We start from the raw sequence: 15,438 nt of genomic DNA on the forward strand, positions 1-15,438 counted from the left end.
TACGCTTGTGTGAGTGGCGTAAGCGTTGAATGCTATGCTTCTCATACTCTCTCGCGTGAAAGTATGAATCGTTGACTTCTCGCTCGATTCGCAACATTGCTTAAAATTGAATTTAAAACATTTATTGAAACTTGACTTGAAATAAGACTTGAACTTAAAATCGGACAGGAAAATCGATCGATAATAAGTTTCTTTCTGCATAAACCTTTGCTTTGATGATTTTTTGTTTGCAAGCTAAAACAAAATACTAGAATATGGCAATATGGCCTCGCATAAAAAAAATATTGTGGTGTTAAACTTTAGTATTCTTCATAATACCAGCAAAAAACTGTTTGGTCAAACTAACAGATTTCTTGCGGTTTGACAAGCAGCTACGATAAGATCAATTTTGATTGATGCGCCATTTTGTATTGCTATGCCACACTTATGGAAAGTTTATAAGAGACGTGGTACTACCAACAAGTTTTAACATGGTACTATAAGCAACCACAATACCTTTTCTTTATTAACAGTTATATTATGGTTTTCTAGCTAGCTATAAGTGTGTTTGGACTTGTATCCTCTTGGTATTGTGCAATACCACAATAAAACCAGAGGTAATGATTAATACCGCGATAAAACCTTTATAAAATTCAAGTTCAAATTCAAGAATTGTTGCTTGGGATATGTACCACCAAAATTTTCACCGAACACTCGGCTGTCCAAATCGCGGCAAAATGTTACCGAAGTCGGTGTTTTTTTAAGTGTGTAAAATCGGACTACAAATTGGATTTGAAATTGGATTTAGAACATTAACGTTGAAATTGAACTTGAAATGGGACATAAAATAGGCCTTGAAAATAGACATAGAGTAGGACGGGGCATAAGTGCGATGTTTGAAGTTGTCATCAATTTTCGTGAGATATAAAGAAGGACAACAGCAAAATATATTTTAGAGTAATGCAGTAACTCAATGTCTCCACATTCAACTATGAATCATCTGGAATAATTGTGTTATGCGAAATAAATTCTTCATTCTTCTGATCAAGTGCCGATTCGCACTTTTACCCCACTAGCGGGGCAAAAGTGCGAATACCGCGGGGCAAAAATACGAAGCTCGAGTCCATGAAATTAGTACAGCAGTATCTAACAAAACCATATTATCTTAAATCTGCGGTATGTTTCGGTACAGAATATTCTCAATCTGCACCTTTCCTATTTTGCGCTGGTGTATTGCAACCTTCGTCAGTTCGAAACTTTTCCAAACGTTTGTTTTCCTTCGGCTAACATCTGTAGAGCACACAGTTCTCTGTAGATCTTCCATTTCTAGTATCTGTAAAATATTGCCTAAAGCTGTATTTAATTAGCTATACATTTTTGCCTCGTCAATGAATCGCACTTTTACCCCGCTAGGCGCTTGACGCGGTTTGATTAAATTATGGAAATGCGAAATATATTTTGTAAATCCTTTTCACCGTATTTTCAAAACAGATATGTGAGTGATGTAAAACGCTGCCACAAATTTTCAACAAGTAATATCCTCCTGTTGAAATCGTATTTGCCGTAAAACGAAAAATTACATCAAAACCGCCTTAAAATAACATTTGCACATAACTCAGCAACAATGCTTCGTAAGCAACCAAAGTCTACGTTAGATTCAAGCTGTCAAAGTAGTCACCCATCCATGCCAATGTAGTCAATTTACTCGGAAACTGCACCGATAAGTAATTGAATCGCACTTTTACCCTCCATCGGACATTTACCCCTCCTTACTCTATAACAAAAATGATGCTGCATAACTCATTGATATGATTGTTCATCAATAAAGAATAAATTAATTTGACTCCTGGAAAAAATAAATTAGACTATTTATTTATTGGAACGAAAGTATATTAAAATAAATATGTATGTAAAAATATCCATAATGATTAAATTCAATTAGATTCAACAGTTTTGAAAATATTGCAAAAAAGGTATATGCGTTCATAGCGCACAGTGTTTATATTTCAATTCCATATTTACAGTTATAATATGACAAAATCGTAACATTAGCATATATTCAAAGCATCGAACATGGGTAAACTTATTGAACGTCCATTATTGCTTTGCAAATTAAAAACTTAAAAACAGCAAAACCCCTGCTCGATATAAAGGTACTTGGAATAGGAATAATGAACGACATTGCAGGGATTCTACGAATCTACAAACTAATATCAATTAAATTTGATTGGAATTTACTCCTATCAATCGAGTTAGTTCATGCATTAGCTGGTTCCTGCAACCGAAGGGAAAATGGCATGATTGATATTTTCACGGATTCCAAGAATGTAGATGCACTGCAATCGCCAATTTATAAGGCACCTCCATCGGTTTCAATGGAAGAGAGAGCGTCTGCTGGTTTTCAAACTTGCGATATAGGATTTTAATCAAATTCTTTCGAGAAAACAGCATTAGATCGAAGCTCCGAAAAAGGACTATAGTAAAAAATAACCTCCTCTTTTAATCTTCAAACTGATTAGAACTGAAAGCAAAGAGAACCCTAACTAGTTAGTCTTAGGTATCAGGTGAATAACCCTTACAAATATGGATTCCCATGTTGTTTTATGAGTGTGACTGTTTTAGACTGGAGTGCCCTTTTTCAGAGCACCCAAAGCGACAGCTACCTAATGAAAATACTCCGTAGTGCTAGTGGGAAGTAATTTTTATTGGACATAAAAGAGGCGACTATGTGTCGGTGCTTCAAGTTTTAGCTGCCTAGCAGGAGGTAGAACTGCTTTGCTTGCGGATACTAGTGGAGAACGCAGCAGCAGTTTATCTAGTGTCCGTTATATGCGCTCATAATTTCCCTCATTACAATACCAAAGTACGGCCGGGTAGTTTATTGCTTCTGCGTTTTTCCTTTGAACCGTGTCGAATTTTATGGACTTTGTTGACCAGCATGGCAGCCGTGGATTTGTGGACTTGAATTTTCGTTCAATTGCCGCTATTATTTTTATAATCAAGTGGAAGTTTTTAGAATTACCCCTTTTTTCAACTATACAAACGACTGTGGGCTATCAAGAACGTAATTTCCCATTTTATCTGTCACTGCAGATTAATACAATTACACCTGTGGTGAAATGTTCAATGAAGATAGCCAGCTAGAGCGAATGAGAATGGCTTGAGCCGGGGGCATAAACCAGCCCAAAGAAAAATTTTATATATAAGTTACTATTGACTGATAAATTTTATGAAGCCCCACATTGCTAAAGATAGAAATGTCGTAATCTTAGGGTGACACTATTTGTATGGCTAAAAAAGTTATCGACAGCCATTGGTATTCTGATTCTGTGTCATCTCAAAAGTTAAAATTCATTCAAACATTTTCCGTTTTGGAATATGTATAGAAAAATACAAATTTTCTGTTTTACACAGATTTCTACATACATATATGTAGAGGCCATGCACCGAAAAATAAGTAGAATGGTTTGGAAATTTCTAGAAAACGTTCCCATCCATTTTGGGGCTGATTTCAGTAACTTTGTTAGCAAATAAAGGACGTCCTAAAGTATTTTCACGTTTATTTACATATGGTCAACGATACTAGGATTATTTGAGACTTTTTGTTTATGTCATTACGTATATGTTAATAGATCCTTGATGGGTTTCGTCGGCTGCTAACGAAAGATAACAACTAATTTACATTGATGTGTATTTATTCGCAATTTTTTTGTACATTGGTTTTACAGTTTTAGGCCTAAAACGGGTAAAATTTGGGTGAAATGATTATCAATTCCGCAACCATTCTTCCTGCCTATATCAAAATAGCTTTCTAATTGCCAAAAACTATTGAGTTTATCTAGCGGATTCCATAGTTAGTGGTCTACAACTTCTCTATACTCCGAGAAAAGCAATGTGAAATACCCTTCATTTGGCCAAAACTGCCAGAAATGAATGAGACATAACATTCTTGTCCCGGTATTTGTCGATTCCTCATGCATCACAATAAAAAACGGTTTTGAAGGCCCCTTCGTGTACAGCTTCTTTGTGCGAGTTTAGACCACCGTGCTCTATTTGTCATTCCGGTTCGGTGCCTTCAGAATTTTGTACACATGTAGTCCAGAAAGTGTTATTGTTTTCGCACCAAACAACCGAAACTTTCACATTTTTGGCCACATCCCGAATCGAAATGTTGGGGTGACGCTTGAATCGGTTAGTTACCGTCCTGGCCTACTTCAGTTCTGCGACGGCGCACTTTGCACCACTTGTTATGGACTGATATCGTAAGATACACTAAATCAACGTTTATTTCTAATTAATATTTACAAAGTATGCATCCAGTGGTCAGGAGCGAAAAGAGAGCGGGCGCATCAGCGCCTGTGATATAAATTATGTAATAGTTGGTAACACTGCTTTAGTGACAATTTACAAGAAGTAGTTTAACGCAACTGTACTTGAACCTTAAAAACACACACTACATAACACCACTCACTACCATCACTCTGCTTGGTAGTTTGATACTCCTTAAACGCTTTAATTACTTGGGATACGGTTAAACCTCTAATGGCCATATCTGGGTTAAGTGTAACTCTTTTAAAATCTCTTTAAATTCCTGAAACTTCATTTTTATATAATAATATATACTCATACTTTCTCATTATATTTTAATCTTTCTTTTCAAATACATAGCCTGAATTATTACGTAATAAATTGCAACATTATATTTCGTGCGAATTTGGATTTTCGAAATGAGTGTCCAAAAGTTTTTTTGGTCCGAAGCCATTACTGTAACCACTAAATTGAGTTCGACGAAACTACTGTCACTTTTAACTACTTTCAGTCAAAATAGCAGTTATTTTACTCACAAGAAGGAAAGTTACAAACAAATGCGTGTGATATTTTTTGAATACACTCTTTACAGGGTGATTAGTATGGCATATCAGTGTTTTTAGTCAGACAGTCAGAGAATATTTCTTGTAAAGTTAGTTCTACCGACATGTGAACATTTTTTGTTGAAATCATTGGCGCAACTAGGGTCTAAATCGTCGATCAGAAATATCATCAGACATAATTTGAAGCTCAACCCATATAAAAACCAGCGCACAGCATATCATAGCATAGTTTGACCACTCGTGTATTACCCGCGATTGATCTAGAACAGCTGAAATTGCCCAAAGAACCATCATAATGATGCTTGGGAGTACATATCATTCTCAGTGTGCATTTTCTGCTGATCCAATTCTTTGTGATGATCAATAGGAAAGCTGGTCACGTCCAATGCAGGTCAATTTGAGAGAGAAAGGTATGCTAGTCCGACACTTGCTGCTACTAGAGACCGAGGAATCGTCTGTATCATCCACAAGTGTCACAGAAAAAAGTGGTTGTTAATGGAAGGAATTGATATTCCATAAAACATTTTGAGTTTTATTGCACTCTTACGATGCCATTCAAGACCAAAGTTAGTCTTGAAGACCGCCATAAGAGTACGATAAAACTCACATTGTTACTTGGGATGGATCCTCCGAGGTATGTGGAACGATCACTGTCATTGTGAACAAGGTAGTGGAAATCCGAGACATCGATATAAGAAAAACTACGAGAAATTAGTTTACCGAAACTATTATGAAGATTATGTACTATCAACTTATTCGATCCATTCGAAATCGCGCGCAGTTATTGGATAAAACATACTTAAATACCTTGATTACTTTATCAGAAAGATGTACAAAAGCTATTCAGTTTTTGATATTCGACAAACATATAATGAAAATTACGCGTGCGATGTTCCTAGGTAACCAATTTGACAACTCGATCGAACGAGGTACCTCGTTTATAACGCTGCAATATAAGTTCTGGTTTGTAAACGCGTCATTGCTAAGTGTGCCCTAGTGAGTTCAAAATGGGGCTTCAAAAACAACCGTTTTCTGAGAAATGCAACGAGCAAGGCACGAAAGCAAACGATGCCAAATTGCTATTCGAAATGATACTCAGTATATAAACACCTATTATATGAGACCAACCTGGATACTCAAAAAAAAATTGTAAAGTTAGTAATCACGAAAATTAAGATCAAAAATACACCTTTATAAATTTAATATTATGGTAATGGTATTACATAAATAACCATAATTTATTAATTTATATCAAAAAATACTATGCACATGCGAGATTTACGGGTTTTGAAACCACGTGACAAATTTATACCTGAATTATTTATACCTCAAAATAAAAAATCTGGTCAGGTCCAATGAAATGAGCCAATACAGTCCCAAAGTTGATAAGCATTTCCTCTTACCAACACTAATATGCAGAGATATAGCGCCCTACACGCTTGCCACACAGAAAGCAGCGCACAGTGGTCCAAAAAGGCGAAAAAGTGTAACTTTTTTCCTAGTATCTTTTGCTTTCATTTTAGCAATATAGTGTCTTCGGAACTTTTGATCTTACATGTGTCAAAAGTTATTCATGACTTACTACGATAAAAATCATAGAACTAACTTTTTAGTTTTCGGAAATACAGACAAAGTTGTAGACAATATAAAAGCAAGCAGCTTTGTTCAAGAAATTATATTTCTTTGTCAATCAGGTGCAGACCTATAGATCATTTTCTTTGAAAGTACTTTAAATATTAGTTTTTCATACTTAGTTTTTGTTAGTTGCATTTTATGAGAATATATTGTTCTAGGCAATTATCAAAGCACGCAAAACACATGTTTTTGCAGATGACAAAAAGTCTTTAGGACCTTTCCTTGCTTAGTTGTCGCATTATTTCCTAAATTCATGAATCTATAACGTAGAATGAGAAACCTATTATCAGCATTTCACCTTGAAGTTTTGATCAAGTACTAGAAATCCACCCATATTAGGAATAATATATAGTAAGTAATGTATTTTATTAATCTGGAATTAACAAAAACTAAGTAAGAAAAACTAATTTATGAAGAACTTCCAAAGAAAATGCTCTACAGCTCAACTGCCAATAGGGATAGAAATGTAATTACTTCAACAAAGTTGCTTGCTTTCAGATTTACTGCAACTTTGCTGAAGAAACTGTGTCTGTATTTCCTAAAAGTTAGTTTTGTGATTTTTATCATAATAACACTTGACTAACTTTAGACATACTCAGAGTAAGGGGGGGTATGCGTATGAACAAAAGTTCCGAAGACATTATATTGTTAAAATGAAGACAAAATATGCTAGGAAAAAAGTTGCCCTTCACGTTCTTTTGGACTACTATGCGCGGGATCACGGACTAACGAGGAAGCGAAAGCAAGCTACTAGCTACAAACTGGCACATAACTTCCAGTCTTTTGCCCCTGAGGAATGGAGTGGTTCGTCCTACTAACGAATAGAGCGATCAACTCAATTGCTGTAATTATCGTGGCATTACGCTGATTACCGCCGCCCACAAAGGTCCTGTTACGTCGTCGACTCCAATATCAAGTGAAGTCATATTTTTTATTTTCCGATTAATCCTTTAAAATGTTTGGAATCACACATTATATTTTCGTCGATTTCAAGGCTGCGTTCGATACGGTCGAACTGGGTATTGAAAAGAGAGGCACGATTTTCAATAAGAATAGCCAAGTTTCGTGAACGACTTCGACGTTTTTACTAGATACTTGAAAACGGCGAAGGAAATCAACGCCACACCAAAAGAGGAGGCTAGCATGCTAGCATGAAAGGTATTGCGGACTATTTTTGGGTGATGTAAACCGCTCGGAGAAATTTCCATCATATAGCAGGCAAAAGCCAGGTGATTACGGTGGGATGATCACGTCCCGAGAATACCTGGCGAACAAAAATCATTTCGCGTCACGAATTCTGCTTGAACTAGCAATAAAAGGGCCCAACGTGCTAGATGGCTTGATCAGGTCGAAGCTGACTTGCGAGTGTCGAGACGCTCAAGGAATTGGCGACGAGTAGCTCAGGATGGAATGGAGTGAAAATGACTTCTTAATACGGCAAGACGCATCCCAGCTCTAAGCTTCTGACAATGAAGAAGATAGCTAGTAGCACAATTGTTACAAACTAGTTGTGGCAGCCGATATGTGACTAATTTTAGTCATAAATGTGTTGCTGCAACTAAAAGTGCCAAATGTGTGCTGCTTGGGTCGAGAGATGAATTCAAGGTTTCCGACTGAATAATGGTACTGAAATGGTCTGCGATTTGGAACATAAAGCTCATATATTTTGAGGTCTCCGTAATTAGGTATACAATATGTTGCTGTAATAACTATTTACTCTCTAGTAGGGTGCCGATAGGCTTTGTCTACGGTGTATCTTCGACTGCGTTTGATACGTTTTGAATGGAATTATATTCAAACTATTACTTAGCATCAATATCTATGGATTGTCTCCTCTCTATCAACAAAACATAATGTAAGAAAACCACTATTTTTCACTATTTCTTCAAAAAAGAAAAGTTCTCTTGGTTTTGCCACCTGTTTTGAATATGAAGAAGAGCTGTTGGATAGCTCATACACACGGCTCAACGAAAACTCGCACAGACTTTTGTAAACAATTGCTGTCTGTTTTATCTCTTTTTTATGACTCTATCGTGGTCATGACGATACAAAAGTGATACTCTTGCTGAGTAAGTATGTAGGGCATGGTAAAATTGGAGTGTAACAAAACTAGATATTTGACTCTCTAACAGAAGAGTGGCGAGGTGGTATAACCGAATCACACTTTACCGGCAATAGAGAGTTGTGAATTCGAGTGCTCCTAACTCGATACTTTTGGGCTGTATATCGAAAAATTTTCAGTTCATTCTAAATAATCATTTTTCACCTTATATAATTGGGGTCTGTCTATGATAAATGAAACCAAAATTTTGCATACGACGAAGTGAAATTGCCGGTCATACGCCACTCTAGAACCAAAAATTTTGTTTTACTTCAAAACTTTAGGTTTCGAAATGTTTTTTTCTGTCTAAATGGGTGTACAATGTACAATGAATATATACAAGTGTAGAATCCATCTCGTGCCAAAAATGGAACAGTTGCAGATATATTTCCTTTGAAAATTCTAAATAAAATATGGATCACGTTTAGTCGTGACAAAGGGCGTATGCCACCGTAATCCCTGATCCAGGAATTAAAAAAAGATAGGTTGCACTGTCTGTACCAATCAGCAAAGCTGCCCAACGGTAACTGGGCATCATCGATAGAGCTTATTTGATTAATTGTTAGTAACCAGCAACTTTATGCTTAAGTGATTCCTGAAAGAGTATATTATCGCATAGTTCTTTTATATACCACTAGCTGACCCGACAAACTTCGTATTGCCAAAAATTAAACTGTGTTGTACATAAATCGTGAATTTCGGATGACCTTTGTAGCAATCTCGAGTTTTGCAGTATTCCGCGGAATTCATAGGTGGTCAAATATACAAATTTTCCTCACAGTAAAGTAGAAAACAACTCCCCCCATTGCTTAGCCTGATAAAATAAAGCGGGTAGCATTAAAGTATTCGCCATGATTATATAGCATTTCGCCAAATACCATTTTGCGGAACACCACTTCTCGGTTGACCGCAATGCGGATTATAGAGTTTCGCTGAATACCATTTCGCGAAAAACCTTACGCGAGATGTACCATTTCGCAGAAAATGTTTTCGTGGAAAGTACCATTTCGCAGGGGTTATCCTCTCCTTACTCGCTGTCGCTCGTTCGGACCCAACTGAAAGAAAGTAATTGAGGTCAGTAGACCTATAATCAGGCTTGGCATACACTTTTCGCTTTGATTTTGCTCTTTTGATTACTGCTCCTCAGCCAAGCAGAATTTCAGAAAGAGATATATGGGGCATTTGTAGAGCTAGTAATTATCTATAATAATGCTGAAGAAAGTGAAGTTGTATCTTTAGTATTTACGGCGCTGTAAGGCAGCAAAGCGCTCTTTTTGCTACCAAGACGGTAGCAGCCTTATAGCGCCATAAATACAAAATGCACAGTAATGCTTACTTCAGCGATATTGAAGATAATAACAAATTCTACAAATGCCCCATACATCACTTTTTCAAATTTTGCTTGGCTGAGATGCAGTAATCAAAAGAGCAAAATCGAGGCGAAAAGTGTATGCCAAGCCTGCTTATAATATAACTAAACCTAACTGATATTTTTGGTGGTCTTGTTATTAACTAATGTTTTATGTAAAAGTCTAAATTTTCTCGAGTTCGATTAGTTTTTAAGTTACGCAAAAATTTCTGTTTTATTCTTATCCTCCTACCACAGGAGTGAGGGGACTAAAACCATCTTAAAAAAAATCCTGCCTCCGAAACCCACCACATGCATAATTTGGTCCCATTTGGTTGACTAGTTCTCTAGTTATGAGGAAATTTGTACATATTTTATTTGTATGGAAGTGTCCCCTATTATAGGGGGAAGGGGTCATAATTTCCCTCCTGAAGAGGGGAGGGATCTCAATGCACCATAAAAAAAGAATTTGCCTCCCAAAACACCCACATGCCAAATTTCGTTCCATATGCTTGATTAGTTCTAAAGGTATGAGGAAATTTATATTTCATTTGTATGGGAGCTCCCCCTCCTAAAGTGGGGAGGGGTCCTAATTCACCATAGAAAAAATTCTTGCCTCCGAAACCTTCACATGCCAGATTTCGTTCCATTTGCTTGATTAGTTGTCGAGTTATGCAGAAATTTGTATTTCGTTTGTGTAGGAGCCCCCCCCCCCCTCTTAGTGGGGGGAGAGGTCTCTAACCATCATAAGAACCTTCTCCGGCCCCAAAAACCCCTATATGCAAATTTTCACGTCGATTGGCTCAATAGTTTTCGATTCTATAAGGAACATACGGGCAGACAGACAGAAATCCATTTTATAGATATAGATTTGTATGGGAGCCCCCCCCCCCCTCTTATTGGGAGAAGGGGTCTTTAACCATCATGAGAACCTTCCCCGGCCCCAAAAACCCATACATGCAAATTTTCACGCCAATCGGTTAAGTAGTTTTCGATTCTATAAGGAACATACGGGCCGACAGACTGAAATTCATTTTTATAGGTATAGATGACAATAGCATAGCTATTTTAGTTAGATTCTGACTTTTGTTTAGATTCTGAATTGTGAATTTTGATGAGTACAACCTAATCACTTTAATCAACAATCTAATTAATTTAACGTTGGGAGAAGAGATAAAATGTCGGTCGACTCAAGTGTAGTAACAAATGATAAGCGTTGCAAGATCCATTTTACTTTTTACTCATGACTGTATAGCATCCTTGATGTGTAGAAGTTTTATCGAAATTGATGCCAGTATTTTATTGTTTCTTTATATTTTTTTACTACTACTGTATATGTTTGTTTTATTTTATCTTTTATTTTATTTTTTTTTATTTTATTTTATTTCGAATTTAATTCCGACACATTCTTGGTTTTTTAACCTTTTTTAGTTAAATCTAATCTAATTTCACAGACTTCGTCAAAAGACAGTCAACTCTCTTATGTTACGAGTGTAAAAATTAAAAATAGTAATAGAAAATTGTCATTCAATTGACGTTCAATGCAGTTGCTAGATGGAAAATTCAAAATATATACCTATATAATCCCGAGATATACTGAGATAAAGTTAACGGTTCACAGGCGTTGTACAAAATACAACAGCGCGAGTAACGGAGGGTTAAGCGAAGACTCAAATCAATTATGTCAGATTGCATTCAAGATAAGCATATGTATCTAAGTTGCATTTCATTGAGTTACATAGAGTACCTTCGATTCGCTCTCAATTAGACGCGAGGCGATGCACGCGGGTTACATATATTTCTTTGGTAGCAAAATCGGGCCTAATATACTTTTACTAGAAATATCCTATTTGTTAACAAAATAGCTTGAATATCGTGATCTATACTATAAAAAGAACCTTTCTACCTTCACGGCAACGATGGCATACTGTAAAAATTTAATATCGATTTCACTGCATCATTTCTTTGCCTAACTATTCGCTGGCTTCAAAGAGACAGTGGCTTTTGTTGAAGCTTTGCTTTGGAACTTTCTTTTGAACAAACAGATACCTAAATAACAAGAGCACACGTGCACCGGAAACCCCAATGTGAGCTTAACAAAATGAAAGCGGTGATTTATTTTATCTCATGTCTCATATCTCTTTCATTATTCCATTTTTATGTGCGGTAGTAGATTGGTTTACCGAAGACAGAGCTGGTATTTGTTGTAATTATTCATTTTCCAGAGGTGTTTCATGCATATAAGCAATATGGCGAACAATAGGAATCGTTGAATATAAATACGAAGAATTTGGTAACATTTTCGCTGTTTCGTTGTTCTGCTTGTTTTTCTATTTCACATTTATTTTTCTACGTTTCGAATAATCTCTCTTCTTTACTTTCAGTTCTGTTTCCATTCACTTTACTGTAAGCTTTCCGTGAGCATGATATGCAAAAAACAGCACAGCACCGCTCGTCTTAACACTCCCACTTGCAACTACTCCCAAACAGTCATGAATCGCCAAATCAATAGGGTTACTATTATTGTTCTGTGGCGAGATTTTGTTCGTTGGATTTGATCCCTGTTTTTCAGCTATTCATAATTGCAACGCAACTTACATACCTCGTTAAACATTCTTTAATGATTCCTTTTCAGATTCAAATGCTTGCTATCAAAATTTGGCTTAAAAGTAAAAGCTCAATTAAACTGAATATGGCTTCTATAATCATCGGCATGAACAAAAAAATCTGAAAATGGACATGTGATAATTCATAACATTTGTATATGATTTATCGCAACTAAGCTTACTTCATATTTTTGTTGTAAGATAAACCACCGCATCAACATTTTCGTTGCCTGCTTTTACACTTACTCTACACAAGTAGTACTGCATTCCGCTATTCAAGCCTTTTTCCAACGCATTCACGCTCCTTCAACAGTCCATCTGTAATCCAAACTGAGATGTGTGGTTTTTATGCTTCCATTCTGCACATCCCATAAACTGACTGACACTCTTTGATGCTAAGCCGAACAATTTTGTGTTATTTGCATTGAATGCTTTAATGTTCATTCCATTCCGCAACCGGTTTGATGACGATCACCAGCAAAAAAAAGAAAGCAAATTCAAATAGCTTAGGAGGATGTCGTAATCTCTCAAGTAAAGTTAATGCATCGGAAGCCGGGCGTTTCAGAAAATTGAATGACTACTTTAGAAATTACATGCTTGCCAGAGAAGCACACAGATTTATTATCATACACAGTAAGCTATCGATAGATGCTTGATGGCTTCCACACTGTTCATAAAAAATATGTTTATTCAAACGTGCCGCACACCATCCTGAATGATAATTTAACTCTTCGTCTGTTTATTTTCACACGCTATTAACCTTTTTGTCTCATTAATGGTTATATGTACTCTCACAACACACCAGTTAACGGAGTTTTCCCATATTTTGTGTTTCTTTTATTTGCATCTCGACAAAAAAAATTTAAAAACCCCGTGCAGGTTCCCGAAGACCAAGTCTAGCTTCGATTCACAGCACCACGTCGTCGGTTCGGAGTTACAGCACGCGACGATTCGAGCAGGAAATCCAGCAGAAGGAACTGCGGCAAGAGATGAAAAAGCACCTGGTCCGGCTGCAGGAGCAGCAACAGTTACAGAAAATTAAGCCCAACATCATCATCGGCGACGTGATATCTTGCCCGATGAACAAACCCATTTTGACTACCCCCAGCCCGATGACGCCGAACTCGATCGACGATCTGCTGCCGTCGGTCGACGAAACGCAGGAGGTAAGCTTATTCGAGGATGAAAATAGCTCAATAGAATTGGCATCACTAGAGTAGGGTTTGCTTTAGCTAGCAGCGTAAAGCTTAGATACATTCTCTTCCATAAGTCAAAAATTTAGAAAAATTAATTAGCTCTAGTGGCAAGGCTCTGAATTGTTTTAAGTGGAATTACAACTCACCAGCTACCATGAGTCTCCATAAAATGGAATTTCGTGGAGACGCATGGTTAACTAATAACAAAATTCGAACGTTTATTTCACGATGATTGGATTCTATTTGACAAATTCAATAGAAATACAATGCGACACTAGAGTTTGGAAAACTTTATGGCCAAGTAACACAGCTGAGGTAACACATTAATTCTTTTCTTTTTCCTAGTTTTCTCCTATCATAAGCCAGAGATCTGTTAGTGAGAGTACATGCGATGGTTACGATGGCCCGTGTAGTTCTACTGAATTATTGAAATAATGAAAACCCCCAATAGCAGCGGTAAATAAGTAGATTACCGCGCAGGATACTACGTGAAGGGTTGTCATCATTGTTAAATAGAAGTTTTATGGAATTTTTAGATAAGTTACAAACCTACAAATACGACATTTATATAGTGTAATTACTGAATAGTCGAACAAAAAAACCGAAGATAGAGTATGGAGCAACTGACGAAAAAGAGCTGCAGCAACACTGCTGGTTAGAATAATAAATCTAACGATAGACCAATCAAAACTATAAAAGAAAACCGCAACCAGGAAAACAGAATGTGAATCGAATCGATTTAGCTCTCGTTCCCTGTAATTAATTTAAATAAATAGAGTCGGTTGACTGATAGAGCAACATTTAGTGAAGTCTAATTCCAAAAAAAAGTTCCAACAAAAAGTATCTAAACATCAAACAGATTCACAGGACACGCCTGACAGGAGGACGAATTCTGCAGTATTGTATCAAACCACTAAATAAGCAATATTCAATAACATTCAAACACGAAAGCTCAATCAGTTATTAGTCAGCAACCCTGCAACTTTGACTTAGTTTAGTCAAGTTAATCAAATTGGTAACAGGAATTGGCTCTAACAGTATCAGATAACAAACGAAAGAGACGACTGAATTTTCAGATAAACGAAAAACCGACTTCATGAACATCGTGAATAAATCATTCATCACTGAATAGTTGTGTTCAAATGGGTTAGGAAAAAACAAAGTGCAATAGATTTTTACGCATTGCAGTTCCATAGATCGTTGAATTATTCCAACAAGTTATTCGCAATGACTAGAAATCTGTTAAAAACCAACGTTGAATTGTAGCATTTCTACTTCTAATGTTCCGGTATAATAAAAAACCTCAAACAAGCAACCTACTGGAGCAGCATAGAATTAATTCATTCCAGTGATATAATCCAGAAGAACAAAACAAAAAAACCCATTCAATACTCAAGTTTGGTTGTTTCTTGTAATAATGCTTTGCAATGTACTACGCAGCTTGAAAAAGGCTGAATCGTGTTATAAAATGTTATTTGTTATTCGATTAGTCAATGATAGTAGGTACAATAAGTTGATGTTGACACCAGATTGAGGCACTATATACTAATTTATGTAGAAAAAATTGCCAGTGCTGGCGTGAATTCTGTGTTTGAATAATTATTAATTGGCTTATGAGTTAGAAAACTTCTCATAGATAAAATCTGGTTTTCTTGAAATCCTTGTATGTCGGCAGTTCTAAGCTTTTTCCTTGTGCGAACCC

The 15,438-nt window shown here is 36.4% G+C and overlaps 1 protein-coding gene across 1 annotated transcript in view; it reads left to right on the top strand.

The window, feature by feature from the left end:
- Positions 1 to 15,233, top strand: part of LOC128734955 (uncharacterized) — a 51,445-nt gene extending 36,212 nt beyond the window's left edge. Inside the window, exons 5-6 of the mRNA XM_053829373.1 lie at positions 13,420 to 13,706; positions 14,082 to 15,233. Coding sequence (XP_053685348.1) covers positions 13,420 to 13,706; positions 14,082 to 14,171 — 377 coding nt within the window. The 3' untranslated portion in view covers positions 14,172 to 15,233. The remainder of the gene's footprint in view (positions 1 to 13,419; positions 13,707 to 14,081) is intronic.
- Positions 15,234 to 15,438: the final 205 nt, after the last annotated feature.

The sequence above is a fragment of the Sabethes cyaneus genome, chromosome 2 (genome assembly GCF_943734655.1).
Source record: "Sabethes cyaneus chromosome 2, idSabCyanKW18_F2, whole genome shotgun sequence".
NCBI lineage: Eukaryota > Metazoa > Arthropoda > Insecta > Diptera > Culicidae > Sabethes > Sabethes cyaneus.